Source organism: Syngnathus scovelli, chromosome 11 (genome assembly GCF_024217435.2).
Source record: "Syngnathus scovelli strain Florida chromosome 11, RoL_Ssco_1.2, whole genome shotgun sequence".
NCBI classification, from domain to species: Eukaryota; Metazoa; Chordata; class Actinopteri; order Syngnathiformes; family Syngnathidae; genus Syngnathus; species Syngnathus scovelli.
The window spans coordinates 10,107,945-10,123,624 of NC_090857.1; the positions used below are offsets into that span (position 1 = coordinate 10,107,945).

Consider the following 15,680-nt stretch of genomic DNA (forward strand, 5'->3'; position numbering starts at 1 on the left):
GTTGGCTGAATGCTGTTTAAGGTACCTTCTGACTAAAGAACAGCTTTCCAACTAAAAGCTGTAAACTAAGAGAACAAGAAAAGGTCTACAAAGTTTATTTCTTACAACAAAGTCTAACTGAATGTTACCTGTTGGCTGGCATCTTGTTTGATGTTATCATCAGGGTCAGAGTCCTGCCAAGTTCTGGCTGGTTCAGGCAGCGCACCGTCAACAGGAGCCTGAGAGCCTGTCACCTGGAATTAAAACCACAAATAACTTACCAACATCATACAGACACCACAAATGACAGACTCAAGACCTGTATAGTTAAATCATGTGAAGTTAGTCCCCAAAACCAAACAAGCTTTTCTAACTAAAGTGTTCCAGTCAGCCCTGATGTCTAATCAGGTCCTATAACAGCATCTTTATGGATGTAGTGGAGCATCCTTCAGCATGACACTTTAGCCGTTTTGCTGTTGAGGATGTGTGGAACTATAGCTGTAATATAATCAGCCTCCATAATGTCCATAACCAAAATATGATCTAAAAACATGAGACAACCTTCGGTCAATACGGAGGGCCCCACAAGTAGCTGTCAAAAATCTGTTATTATGTGTGTGTGAATGATTGGCTTGGTTGGAACAACCAAGACAACTTTCGATCCATACGGAGGGCCCCACAAGTAGCCATGAGAAATCTGTTATTATGTGTGTGTGAATGATTGGCTTGGTTGGAATAACCAAGACAACTTTCGATCCATACGGAGGGCCCCACAAGTAGCCATCAGAAATCTGTTATTGTGTGTGTGTGAATGATTGGCTTGGTTGGAATAACCAAGACAACTTTAGATCCATACGGAGGGCCCCACAAGTAGCCATCAGAAATCTGTTATGTGTGTGTGAATGATTGGCTTGGTTGGACACCCATGGGCGCATGTTTCAACAATCCTTCTATAGGTGTGTGTGCCACTGGTTCGTTTGGGCTCTATGAGGAGAATCACTAAAACCATGTGATCCAATGGTTGGCTGAATGCTGTTTAAGGTACCTTCTGACTAAAGAACAGCTTTCCAACTAAAAGCTGTAAACTAAGAGAACAAGAAAAGGTCTACAAAGTTGATTTCTTACAACAAAGTCTAACTGAATGTTACCTGTTGGCTGGCATCTTGTTTGATGTTATCATCAGGGTCAGAGTCCTGCCAAGTTCTGGCTGGTTCAGGCAGAGCACCGTCAACAGGAGCCTGAGAGCCTGTCACCTGGAATTAAAACCACAAATAACTTACCAACATCATACAGACACCACAAATGACAGACTCAAGACCTGTATAGTTAAATCATGTGAAGTTAGTCCCCAAAACCAAACAAGCTTTTCTAACTAAAGTGTTCCAGTCAGACCTGATGTCTAATCAGGTCCTATAACAGCATCTTTATGGATGTAGTGGAGCATCCTTCAGCATGACACTTTAGCCGTTTTGCTGTTGAGGACGTGTGGAACTATAGCTGTAATATAATCAGCCTCCATAATGTCCATAACCAAAATATGATCTAAAAACATGAGACAACTTTCGATCCATACGGAGGGCCCCACAAGTAGCCATCAGAAATCTGTTATTGTGTGTGTGTGAATGATTGGCTTGGTTGGAATAACCAAGACAACTTTAGATCCATACGGAGGGCCCCACAAGTAGCCATCAGAAATCTGTTGTGTGTGTGAATGATTGGCTTGGTTGGACACCCATGGGCGCATGTTTTAACAATCCTTCTATAGGTGTGTGTGCCACTGGTTCGTTTGGGCTCTATGAGGAGAATCACTAAAACCGTGTGATCCAATGGTTGGCTGAATGCTGTTTAAGGTACCTTCTGACTAAAGAACAGCTTTCCAACTAAAAGCTGTAAACTAAGAAAACAAGAAAAGGTCTACAAAGTTGATTTCTTACAACAAAGTCTAACTGAATGTTACCTGTTGGCTGGCATCTTGTTTGATGTTATCATCAGGGTCAGAGTCCTGCCAAGTTCTGGCTGGTTCAGGCAGAGCACCGTCAACAGGAGCCTGAGAGCCTGTCACCTGGAATTAAAACCACAAATAACTTACCAACATCATACAGACACCACAAATGACAGACTCAAGACCTGTACAGTTAAATCATGTGAAGTTAGTCCCCAAAACCAAACAAGCTTTTCTAACTAAAGTGTTCCAGTCAGACCTGATGTCTAATCAGGTCCTATAACAGCATCTTTATGGATGTAGTGGAGCATCCTTCAGCATGACACTTTAGTCGTTTTGCTGTTGAGGATGTGTGGAACTATAGCTGTAATATAATCAGCCTCCATAATGTCCATAACCAAAATATGATCTAAAAACATGAGACAACTTTCGATCCATACGGAGAGCCCCACAAGTAGCCATCAGAAATCTGTTATTGTGTGTGTGTGAATGATTGGCTTGGTTGGAATAACCAAGACAACTTTAGATCCATACGGAGGGCCCCACAAGTAGCCATCAGAAATCTGTTATGTGTGTGTGAATGATTGGCTTGGTTGGACACCCATGGGCGCATGTTTCAACAATCCTTCTGTAGGTGTGTGTGCCACTGGTTCGTTTGGGCTCTATGAGGAGAACCACTAAAACCATGTGATCCAATGGTTGGCTGAATGCTGTTTAAGGTACCTTCTGACTAAAGAACAGCTTTCCAACTAAAAGCTGTAAACTAAGAGAACAAGAAAAGGTCTACAAAGTTTATTTCTTACAACAAAGTCTAACTGAATGTTACCTGTTGGCTGGCATCTTGTTTGATGTTATCATCAGGGCCAGAGTCCTGCCAAGTTCTGGCTGGTTCAGGCAGCGCACCGTCAACAGGAGCCTGAGAGCCTGTCACCTGGAATCAAAACCACAAATAACTTACCAACATCATACTGAGAGTAATTCAAATAAAAGAGACAAAAATCTTCCTTTTTTTTAATAACAAATTAATATTCCAACTTGCATACTTGATCTTACTGACTTACTTTTTCACGCCATGGCCATTTAGAATCACCATAGTTGTACCGTAATTTCCGGACTATAAGTCGCGGTTTTTTTCATAGTTTGGATGGGGGGGCGACTTATACTCAAGAGCGACTTATATATGTTTTTTTTTCACAAATTTTTACTTGATCATTAAGACATCACTTACAAGTATAGTTGACCACTTCCCATGTTATTTTTAGTATAGTTGATCACTTCACATGCTTTTATTTCTTTATCTTGAACATATTCAAAACATAAAAAATAGAGAAAACATCAAATAAAGCAATTAACACTTTAAAGCACCATATCCAAGTCCACTGTCTGCTGTATGTACACTTGCTCCATTTTTGCTCCTCTTATATTTATTATTATTATTATTTATTATTATTTGTTTATTTATCATTTATTCAATACTCTTATTTATTCATTGTTAGTGCCTTCTTGGTTTTTTTTGTGTTGCTTGTATGCATATGTGTACTATCTCACCGAGGGAAAGAGGAAATGTAATTTCAATCTCTTTGTGTGTCTTAGTATATAAAAAAAATATATCGACGATAAAGCAGACTTTGACTTTGATAAAACAACCAAAAAAAATTATATTTTCAGACGAAACTGGATGAGGGCGCTCTAAATTTTACCGTTGGCCGTGACTCATCAACTGGGTGGGCTTAAGAAAAATGGCACCAAAAAGAAACTCATATTTTGCAGGTTACAAACTTCAAGTTGTAAAATATGCAGCTGAAAACAGTAATCGAGCAGCAGAAAGAAAGTTTGGAGAACCGTGATGTACCAATGGATTACTATTTCAAGTGACGTCAGTAGCGCGGCGCGCCGGTTGTTTACATACAAACGTGCCCACACAAGGACGACCGGCATCATTAGCGGTGATCATTTCTAAGTGACACGGAGGACAAAGAGTTTGAAGGAATTAAGGATTTGGAGTGACATAGAAGGTTTGAAAAACTATTATGGCTTTTACGCACGCCCGGTCTCTACTGAGTCGGGGGCCGACGATCGGCCGAGTGGTTGTCCGCGAACGGTGCGCGGGGCTCGGACATGGCCATTACGCACGCCCGGTCTGTCTGGAAGTCCACGCCGCCACACGCTTGGAAGTTTGTTTTGTTTAATAAAGAGCCGTTTACCAAACCTACGTCTATCCTTGTACTTTGTTAATGCTACAATATAGTTATATAGTAGATCTGTGGAATAAAGACGAGGGTGACGTCAGGGCGCACGCGCGGCGATGTTGACAAAGGACGAGGAATTTGATCGATGGATTTAATGGAATTAAAGTGCACGGATGGTTTGATAATATTATTGGCTTGTATTATAGTTATTTAAAATATAGTTTATCTATCGTTATATGAGCCTGTGGAATATTTTGAAGCGCAAGCGCCCTCAGCCGTGCGCACCCATTGTTGACAAAGATCGATCGATGGATTTAATGAATTGGAGTGACACCGATGGTTTTATAAACATGTTATTCATGTAATAGTTGTCCTTAATCACTCTATATGTTACGTCAGGCCCGTTCTCAGCTCTTTGTTTGTGTTTGTCAAGTTAGCATACCTATCGTTTAGCCTGTTGTTGCTATTTAATGAATTGGAGTGACACCGATGGTTTTATAAACATGTTATTCATGTAATAGTTGTCCTTAATCACTCTATATGTTACGTCAGGCCCGTTCTCAGCTCTTTCTTTGAGTTTGTCACGTTAGCATACCTATCGTTTAGCCTGTTGTTGCTATTTAATGAATTGGAGTGACACTGATGGTTTTATAAACATGTTATTCATGTAATAGTTGTCCTTAATCACTCTATATGTTACGTCAGGCCCGTTCTCAGCTCTTTGTTTGTGTTTGTCACGTTAGCATACCTATCGTTTAGCCTGTTGTTGCTATCGTTTAGCCTGTTGTTGCTCGTTCATGACTGTTTTTGGTGTGGGATTTTGTCGAATAAATTGCCCCCAAAATGCGACTTATACTCCGGAGCGACTTATATATGTTTTTTTTCACTTTTTGGGGCATTTTATGGCTGGTGCGACTTATACTCCGGAGCGACTTATAGTCCGGAAAATACGGTAATTGATTTCAGTTCCCATTTCTATGTTTTTGATGGCAAAAAGGCACAAATGGGGCTCGTCATTTACTATTTTTTTCATGGTGCAGTTTGGAGACTTGTGGTTGTCATTCACTAATCTTCCAAGAGAGCCATCCTCTGTTGATGCATCAATACTAGGAAAGAAAAAACAGAAATCAAACATTTTGTATCATATAACTAGTTTTTTAGTAAAATAAAAGTTGGCTTACAGAAATAAAAACTTGCAACATTTCAAAAGAAAAGTTGAGAGGGAAACAATGTCTTTTTGAACATCATAGCACTAAATAAAAAAAATTGTTAATGCCACAATCCTGATGTGTTATTGAAATATTGCTTCTGAGTGACTCACTAATTTAGGGTATTTTATTCCAGTCTCTTTCTAGAGTTCATAATTATTGTATAGAAAATATTTGGATATACATACCACCAGTAATGATTCTGCCATTCAAAGTCAAAGAGAAATGTACTCTCCTTTTCAGAGTACTTGCTTGTTTGGCATTTTTCTGCTGACAGAAGTTGACCCCTGTATTATAAGATGAACTCTCCTTGTTCAAAGTGCTGGGTAGCAAACACGCCTCTTCCTGCAAGGACATTTTATATAAAACCATTGGTTATGAGAAAATATTTCTTTAAGATACACCTTTAACCAAATAATTGTGGTGTTATCTTACAATTTTAATACTAAGTTCTCGCTTAGAAACAGAAATACAACAACCAATCTGAATTTGATTGTTTTTTGTGTTGTTTTATAAAATAAATAAATATATACTTAATGGATAAATGGTCTAAAAATGAGTTTATTACCTTTTTGATCATCAATAAATCTTTCCACTAGTCCAGGTTTGTCCTTTGAGGATTAAATGTAAAAGGCTGCTTCATCAGCAGGCTTTTTTCTTGCTTTCCTTTTGGACATTTCTGGCTCTAAAAAATAATTCAAAACATGGCAGAGAGAACTTTAACAAGCACTCTATATTAATTTTAAAAGATTTGTAATCATCCACTGTATAAAGACTGAAGGAATAACCCTGGCCTGAGAACTAACAGAACAAGAGTGATTAAAGAAAGAATATTTTTCAGAAAATACTGATATATTAATGAAAATGTTTGTCGGTTTGAAGCTGAGCTTTGTTACTTTTAACTAGTCACAGTTCCAACCAGGTGCTGCATCCAAAGAAAAGTTATTTCAATAGTTTTACCAGTATAACTCGTTATACTTTTCAAGAGCTACCAACTCGTTTTTATTATGTTTGTGTTTGAAAAGTGAACGTAGCATCCTGATTAGCGGTAGCTAATTAGCCAATAAGCTAGTTTCCGGATAGTTTTATTTGCGTCAGAATGCTTGTGTTATTTAAAGAAAGCATTCTGATAGAAAACCACCGAGAAATACAGAAGACATGCAGATATATCATAACACTGAGCACACACGTGTTTGACGAGTTTTGAAGTGGTTTCGGCAATTACGGCCAGAGTCCGGTTCTGGGCTTAGCAATTATGAAACATTAGCACATCGAAATCATCCTGAATATAACACGGAGCAATTATACATTCTGTCGTTCTCTTTTACACCATTGTTTTTAAAACCACTGCAAGCTAAGATGAATAACAAGTTAAAAAGCCGGACTGTCTAAGGGGAAAACGTTACGCCATCCGAGTGACAATATACCGAATCCGAAGCCATAATCATTGCATATAAACCCCTCGGGGTCTGGACAAAAAGCATTTCTACATCAGTTTCTTGTACTTAGTATTTACATGCAGTTGATTTACTCACCGTGTATGTTGTGTTTCGTTATGAGCAGCGTGTCTTCGTCGCGGAGCAGTCTCAGTCTGGCGGCGTCACACGTGGCGAAGTGACGTTAAGCTGGTGGTTTTAGCCGCATGAAGCTAACACATGCAATACCTGCTGATTTAACTAATATGTAAACTGATGGTAAAGAATAAATTACTATTTATTTATACCTTTATTTTTATGTTTAGAACATGAAAAATGCACGAGATGCTGATTTAACTAATATGTAAACTGATGGTAAAGAATAAATTACTATTTATTTATACCTTTATTTTTATGTTTAGAACATGAAAAATGCACGAGACAGTTTTTAAAATAAGCCTAATAGAATGAGCGTATTTTTATAAAGCAAGTGTAATGAATATTAAATAACGTAGATAAATTGCAATTGTAATGCAGGAATTTTATGTTTACAGTATTATTTTAGCTGCTATGGTTACTAAAATAATAATTACCTGGTTTAAATCTACAGGAAATAGCATTTTATTTTCTTAATCAACACTCGGATCACGAGGTGCCCTGATTGGTTGAATCACACACACTTCCGGTAGTGTGTATACTTGCAATACCACTTGCCATGGTCGGGGGGCCGCTACTGAGCACACACACTTCACACACACTATTCTCAACATTGCGACCATGAGGGGTAAGTGAAAAAAATTCGTGAGGCATGTTGTTAGAGCATTTCAAGCTGTTTTAGAGTGGTTTCCCGAGTGGGGTCCATGATTTTGGACCCCACAACGACACAGGGCCCCACTTTGTTGGTGGGCTCCCTGTCTTCGGACCCCCCATACTAATAAAAACAAGTACACACACACACACACACACACACACACACACACAGCACCCCCGCTGCCTGCCGACATGGTACAGGCTGTGCAGTGAGATGGCCCCAGCTGAGGCGGCAGCACAGTGAGAGAGAGAGAGCTGCTCACAGTCTCAGTCTCCTCACACACTCACACACACACTCACACACGCACACTCACACACCTACACTCACATTCACACACACTCACACACATTCAGCACATTGCTGCGGTGGTTAGTCCGCTGCCGCTGCCGCCAACACCATCGCAGCCGCATGTGCTGGTGCGCTCGCAGGTGGATTGTAGGACTGCGGGTGACTGTAATCTTGATGTCATGTAAGTGATTTTTGTCATATTGTGTGGATTGAGATGCAAAATCGTCATGGAATGATGTGTTTTATCATCCCTGTTATGTATGTTCACTGCACATCTTTGTAGCTGACTCCTGCTTTTTGCCGTCTGTTAATATTAGTAGGGACCGCTACCTCATTGATGGTGCGCAACTGGGGAGCGTGTACAATAAACGCCCGACTTGTCGCGGGTTCGACTGCCCGCGGCGACTGCTTTGGCAGATATGTCAACGCACCCGAAGATCACTGTTAAGACAAGCGAGATTCCCATGGGGATTTATTATAGCCGCTATTGGAAAGCGGGGATGGCTGAATGACCTCAACCATACTAATGCGTCGCCGCCATCAAGTCCCTTTGCTGCTCACCATTTTTTTTGCAGAGTTGGCTTCAATGTCCATTTTTATACTCTTCAATATTGCTAGATTTTTTTTAAACATCTTATTACCAAAGGAGGATGCAAAATATATGCTCCAATGCGGTTGAGTCATTTCTGGACTATTCTATGTTGGCTCAAACAGGTACCACAATGGTTGGCACCCCCAGCAGAAGAATGTCCAAAAATGGTCACCTGTAGTCTAGTTACCACTAGTTTACCACTGTTGTTAGTACTGGATGGTTGGAACAGTATGGCTCAGATATTTTGATTCTCTCCACAACTGTATTGAATAATTCCAAAAATGTCCTACAATCGTGGAAACTTTGGTTGGTCTTTGGTTGGTTACTAGTTCTCAAAACCTCCCTGAAAAAGACTTGATCCAACAGTTTTCACTACTGACAGGCCAAAATCCAATTTATGCTTCTTGTCCAAAAAATCCTTAAATATCTCATCTGTATTCAACTCTAAAAGAGACTTTCTAGACTCAAATGAGCTTCGCTCAAAACTGCAATCAGGCTTCAGAAAAAAAGCACAGCACTAACCCTGCTGTTATAAAAGTGATCAATAATATACCCGTTGCACTTTTGATTGATCCGTCAACTGATGTAGGCTTATCAGTTTTGGCCTGTGAGGTCATGTGGTTTCCTAGTTCGTTAATCATTTTAGTCACAGAATCCAATGTATTGCTGGAGTCGTGAGCATCCAAAAGGGGGTGCCTCAAGATTCTATATTAGGACCTTTCCTATTCATTTATGAGTTGGGATCAAATGTGCATGTTGCTAATATGCCGATGACACAATCATTTAGTGCTTTGGCTCATCTCCTGCTAATACTATTAAATCTCTGCAGGGATGTTTCATTGAAGTGCATCACACACTTCTGCCGCTAAAACTAGTCCCCATTGCTGACAAAACTAAATTAATGATTTGAAACTCCAGGGAGGGTCTGCAAGTACTACCCGCAGTGTTCACTCTTGAGAGAAATGGAATTGAGATGGTTCATCTGTACAAGTGTCTTGGTATTTGGATTGATGATGCTCTTACTTTCAGAACCCTGCTCAAGTGGAATGGGCTTCTTTGTTTACCAGGAAAATGGCTCACTGGTACACTTTTATTTACAAGGTCATTCTTACAATAATGCATACTCTCTGTGGCTGTTACCTAAACAAAAGTGCATTTAAAATTGGTCCAGGTTTTGGTCTTATTTACAACTGTTGACCATGAAAAAATTGTACCATGCGTTCGTATTACCAAGATGTGCTTTTAAGCACAAGTGACGTTGTGGGGACCTTGTGGTGAAGGCCATTGCTTTATGAAAGATATCGTAATAGATGGGTCTCTAAATTATCTTCAACCGTACTAAACTTGACCACACTGTCTGTTACTGTTGTATGGAACATTTTGTTTTCGGTTCCTTCCTTTAGTGCCATTCGGTTCCTTCCTTTAGTGCCAAATAGTACTATTTTCTGTTTGTCGATTGAAGGCACATACTTGACACTGGGATCATGAATTGGTTTTATTTTCATGATGTCATATAGGAGTTTTAAATAACTTTGTACTATAGGAGTTTTAAAATCATCAGTCCAGTCAATGGCTGCTTGTGTGGCTGGAACATCATGTAGAACTAATAGCCACAATCTGCTCTGCACATTGACTGTTTGGAACACGCGGGTGCTCGCTTCGCAACTTCAAATGTCACGTTATTGACTGCAGTCCGTGTGTGAGCACATTAGCCGCAGTTTACTCAGTGGCTAATTGGGAAAAAGATGAAAAATGTGAGCGTAACGTCTCAGTACAAGAAGCATGATGAAGAGGCCAATTGTACTCTTCATTTTACATCGGCAAGATGTCCTAGATGTATTTGGAGCATTGTGCTGTCCTCCTTAAGTTCTCCCATCTGTACTGCCACTGGCCAGCATTTCAGGCCAATGTCAATTTTTATAGAAGCACCACTGTGCTCTTAAAGTGCATCTCCCCCTCCCAATTCTGCCTTCTTAACAAGACATCTATAATGCTCAAAATTAATGGCAATAGTTTTGGGAAGGGCTTTTGTTCCTCCTCGTCATTCACTCATGCCTACAAATGTCACAGGTTGGATCAGTTTCAGTCTTTCAGTCTGCTTTTGGTTTTGCCCATACTGAGATTGGCCAGCATTTCAGACACCACTGGTGCAAGTATTAGGTGCTCGCCCATGGCAATCATTTCAGCAACACCATTGAGCTCTAAATAGAATGAAATCATTCAACTTACCAAGGCCTTTAATTTAATTCTTGGGGAAGGTCCGCTTACACTTTTCACAAATTAGCATTCCAACACTGACGAAAGGTCAAAAGGGAGCAGGACAGGTTGTGTGTGAAATTTCCATCCCTCCTTCCGTCCCTTTTTAAAGTTTGCAAAATATTGACAAGGACACTACAAATGCATTTAAAATGGCGAGCAGCGACTCTCCTGATCCTTTTCTTTTGTTCTATTAGCAGCACGATAGACCTGCTCTACTAGCCAACCATTTCCATTCCGCCTTATCTCCCTGTAGACAGCTGAATTCAAAGATAGACCAACGTCCCTTTCTCTTTCCAATCCTCCTCTTTAGGCCTAATGCCCGTTGTCCTAGTTTTCAGTTAAACCTAGACAAATTTGAATATTAAAGATAAAAAAAAAATGACATTACCCATTACACATCATCTGAAGGTCTTATTTAATTTTTATTTAGGTAGTGAGTCAATATTTACTTAATGAATTGCTTAATTAATGTCTTTTTTATAGTACTGTGTAAATAGGTCAATGATTATGAAATTTGATTTCAGTTGTGAGTCTCCCAATCGTTTAATTAATTCATTACCACTATATACATATTAGCTATGTTTTATTCTATCCCTAAGTCATTAATAATATTTACAATTTTGTGCTTGCTGTACTAAATGACAATCCATTATTTACATTTCCCTATTTTTCCTAAAGGTTGGATGGCAGACTATTTGTTACAATTATAAACAGGATTACTGTGTGTTTATTACTGTGGCTGTAGTTTATGTTGGTGTGCTGCACCCCACTACATCATACTGAGAGGACATAATAATATTTGGGTGACCTTACCTAATGTTGTGGTAGCTTGTGAGTCAATCATCCTCAGGGGATTCTCCAGCAGTGCTTTTCCTCAGAGGCAGGGGGCGCTGTGTGCCAGTGCTCTGCCGCTGCTGCTGCTGCTAGTGCTGCAGTGGGCACAGCTCAAATCTCAGCACTGTGCTCAAGGACATTTTGAGAAAGCGTGTCAATGTAAGAACTTGCTTTCACGGTTAGTGCTTGTAGTCAAAAAGTTTATTGCTTATTACCCGTCACTTGCATATTGTATGTTTGATCAGGTGTTAAAGGCATCTGCTCAAATTCAAGCTCGCAACCCATATGGTATCCAACTCCATAAAGTCCAATTAGACTTTCACGTTTTAATTACAGCATTCACATGGTTGGCATTTTGTCCTGCAGCGTGGGCTTGTGTAAGTCATTAGTCACTGTCAGGTCATGAGTGCAAAAAGTGAGTGAAAGGAGACACGGTGGGAGGTTGGAGGGGTGTGGGACTCTTCAAGGAGTCTCACAAGGGGGCGCTGTAGTTTTTAGATCACTTATGTAAGACTCAAATTCAATTCTAGACTCAAATGTGTAAAGATGATTTCTGGCCCACAATGATCAAATTTATTAAGTGTTGAATCGGCAAACAGTAAACATCAATACTAATATAAATGTGCATGTGAGGTGCCGATATTATTCTTGTCCGCTTGGGGACACCAGCCCCATGTTCCATACTGTAGTATCTGTAACTTTGAAGGTGTATGGCTTTAAAAGGCATGCGATGCCTGGTGAGTGACGTGTACCTCAGTGAATGAATGTATTAACAATATTACTATTACAATACGAGGTATAAGGACAGAGATAAGAGAGACTAATAGTTGTTCAATTCACAATAGTTTGCCCTATTTTAGACACATTGCACTTCTTAGTTCTGTTATCAGTTAACATCAGTCGGGTTCTCGTTTGGAAACCAAAAACTCTTTGCACATGTTTGAAATAAAAATTAATTCTAATTTGCAGACTGGTAGAGTGTTACAGTCACAAGTAATGAATCATGTCGGTTAAAATTAACCTGAAGATTGGTTGAAACTTGCAAATATAAATGTATACCTTTAGATTGTAATTGTGATGGGCAAGCCTGTGTCAGATTAGAAAGGTTGTTCGTTAAGAATAACCAGGATTCTTGTGATACCAAAGAGAAATTGCATCTTTTCCATTTAGAATTCTGTTTTATACGGTACCGCCTGGTTCTCTTCAAAGACAAACATCTGGGTTCAATGGCTGAGTTAGAGTTGGGGGATCTGTCTGCTCCTGTGGATGATGTCATTTCGTTGTAGGCGAGTGATGTAGTTTCACTCCTCAGCTTGGTGCTTGATTATGTCTACACACACACTCACACACTCGTTCCTGGGAGATCATTTGTTTGCTTTCATTTAGAGGATCTGGCCGACACAGATGCCCGCCTTGGCGTGCGCACAGTGCGTCCGACGTCTACTTGGCCAGTACCGTTGGAAAGCTTGGAGAAAAAAAGATTAAGGGAGTGAAGCAGTACTAAGTGGAGTAACTATAAAACAAGACAACACAAACAAGACTAATGCAAGATAATTATTTGGATTATTATTCAGTGCCTATGAGGATTCTTTTCTTCCAATGTGACCAAGCAAAATGGAAGCAGCAGAGTATGTTGTGATGAATAATAAATACTTTACTATCACTGGCGTCGGGCCAAAAAAGCCTATCCCACATTTTTTTTTCCCCCACAAATTTATATTACTGGTCACTGGTCAGTTCCCACACAAGGGTGTTATTTCTGCAAATTGATGCCCAATATAAAGTGCAGAATATTTTTTTTTATATATATTGATATCAGTACGAGTACCAATTCTCAACAAATACATATTTCAACCAATGAAATACAATTTTGAAGAATGACCTTTTTTTCCTGATACAAAGCAAAAAGCAGTTTGCAATAGAATAAACAAAAACATCAGCAGTGACAACTATACGTGAATGACTGCATAATCGTGAGTACAACTGTCCAAAGTATCTTTTCTTGTCGTCTTGAAGTGACAGCGTCCGATGAAACGGACCTCGATGAGACAAGTGATGCCAAAGCACCCCCCCACACACACACACACACGCACACTCCATGTCAGCCCACCCTCCCCGGCGCCAGTGCGACGCTGCGTGCCACCTCTTCCATTTTGTCGTCAGAGCAGCTCCCGGCCTATCGCCCCCGCGCACACAGCTCCTCTCCTCTTTCTCCGCATCTGAGAGGAGCATCCTCTTCTCTCTCCTCCTCATCCTCGTCCTCTCGCCCGTCGCGCTCTCTTTCTCTCCCCGCCTCTCTCTGGTTGTCCTCAGAATGAGGTTAGCAGCTCCGTTAGCGGCGCTAGATCAACACAGAAGCGGCGGAGTTACCGCAGTGGCGGACTGTGGTTGTACCACCGCGCGACATTCCCACGCCGTCCTTCACGCTCTGTCCTCTGGAAACTAACCTCCTCCTCCTCTGTCCCTCCGTCTCTCCAGTAGTGATGCAGAGGACCACCATGTAGAAGCGGCCGCCGTATCGCAGAAATGGGAAGCCACGCATGGAGCGGGTCTGGACTGCAGCCGTGGTGAGCCTGAGCCCCCGCACCCCCCAAGCCTCGCGACCTTCTCAGGACCTGACCACAGGGGCCGTCCGACGCTCACCTGGATGCTCCCCAGTCTGTGCTTCGTCGCCCCTCTCCCTCCAACCTCCTCTTCCCTCTTCTTCTGCTGAAACATATGCTCCAATAATTGGATTTTGCCCTCCTTTTTAATATCTCCACAAGTGGCACTCTCGCTTATTTATTTTTCTCTACTTGAATCCCACTTTGGAGACTGATCCCATCGCTATTAGCAATAACTGACCGGCTGGCATCATGGGAGACATGTCCAATAGCGACTTCTATGCCAAGAACCAAAGAAATGAGGGCGCCAACCACGCGGCGGGCTTCGGCTGCTCGCTCATGGAGCTGCGCTCGCTCATGGAGCTTCGCGGCACCGAGGCGGTGGTCAAGCTTCAGGAAGACTACGGAGGAGTTGAGGGACTGTGCAAACGACTGCAAACCTCACCCACGGAAGGTGAGTCCCCCATCACCACACTCACACACTCTCCTGTTCTTGTGCATGTGGGTTATCTGGTACTGATGTATCCATGACACTATCCCTTTGGGATGGAGTTTTGGAGGAAGCGCTTGTAGGAACATCCTCACAATGGAGGGAGACCCTTTTAAAATGTAGCTCTTTCGCCAGGTTACCTGCTAAGTATGCATAGGACTGTCATGCGTCACTCCCACCTGCCGCCTTCCACGTCAGACGTATCCTCCTCAATTGGACTTGCTGTAATTACACTACTCAATGGCAAATTTTAAGATAAGATGGCTTTATGTAACCCTAAATGTATTTTTCCTGCTTTATCTTGGCCTATTATAGGGTGGTGTCGTGCCCTGGACACTTAAATTAAGATTAAAAAAAAGAAATTTGCAATTGATCTTTATTAATGTAACTTATTTTCACTCATTGTGAAGAATATAGGCCATATTATTTGTCTTTGTCACGACACTATTTGTGTGTGAATGTTTGTAATTTGCTAATATTCTATTAGCCTGACTATTAGCCTGACAGCGTGATGTGAATTTACATGGAGTGCCTGCGATGTTTCTTCTTGTATTTAAATATACAATGAGCGTAATCGTTTTTGTTGTGTGGTTAGGTTTATTTTAGGCTGCGCCTTGGGAGTCATTAAGCAATTAATGCATAGCATTGGTTCTTTGTACACAAAATACGGTGCGACGTATGTACCGCCGACAGACTGTAAAACAATACTCACAGGCATATAGTCTTCAACGTTTATTTAAAAAAAATACTGATATTATTGCTTCAGCTTACTGAGCTAGTAGCGAAACTCTTCTTCCTGTCTGTGCAATACTGTCCCCAGGTGGCAAAGGTGCACACACCAGAAGGAACAGCACAATGTCCATTGAATTGAAGCGGAAAATGTGCCCAAAAATGTTTTGGTCTTTATATTTTATTTGTTATTGCTTTATGATTGTATAAAAAATGTGGCTAGAGCAGATTAATGGCGTTTCAAATAGTGCCAATGGAAAAATTTGTAGTTATTAGTGTTTTACATTACGAGTGTAATTGCTGAAACAATTAAGACTCGTATCTCAAGGCACCATTGATTA

General features: G+C 40.8%; 1 protein-coding gene and 2 long non-coding RNA genes across 12 annotated transcripts in view; 1 reads left to right on the top strand and 2 right to left on the bottom strand.

Moving 5' to 3' along the window:
- Window positions 1-15,680, top strand: part of atp2b2 (ATPase plasma membrane Ca2+ transporting 2) — a 73,939-nt gene that overhangs the window by 15,179 nt on the left and 43,080 nt on the right. For 4 of the 10 annotated variants that reach the window (XM_068652305.1, XM_049734634.2, XM_068652302.1 and 1 more), the window contains exons 1-2: window positions 7,790-8,013; window positions 13,996-14,574. In XM_068652305.1, coding sequence (XP_068508406.1) covers window positions 14,373-14,574 — 202 coding nt within the window. In that variant the 5' untranslated portion in view covers window positions 7,790-8,013; window positions 13,996-14,372. Of the gene's footprint in view, window positions 1-7,788; window positions 8,014-13,667; window positions 13,837-13,995; window positions 14,575-15,680 lie in introns of those variants that run through there. The other 6 variants (XM_068652303.1, XM_068652304.1, XM_068652300.1 and 3 more) reach the window with 5 other exon arrangements.
- On the bottom strand, window positions 123-3,009 carry LOC137840730 (uncharacterized). Its single transcript, XR_011087674.1, has 4 exons — window positions 2,748-3,009; window positions 1,937-2,041; window positions 1,128-1,232; window positions 123-233 (listed from the first exon to the last, which is right to left on the bottom strand). It is a non-coding gene; the product is annotated as an uncharacterized lncRNA (long non-coding RNA).
- On the bottom strand, window positions 5,069-7,691 carry LOC125977747 (uncharacterized). Its single transcript, XR_007484725.2, has 4 exons — window positions 6,854-7,691; window positions 5,887-6,003; window positions 5,507-5,663; window positions 5,069-5,216 (listed from the first exon to the last, which is right to left on the bottom strand). It is a non-coding gene; the product is annotated as an uncharacterized lncRNA (long non-coding RNA).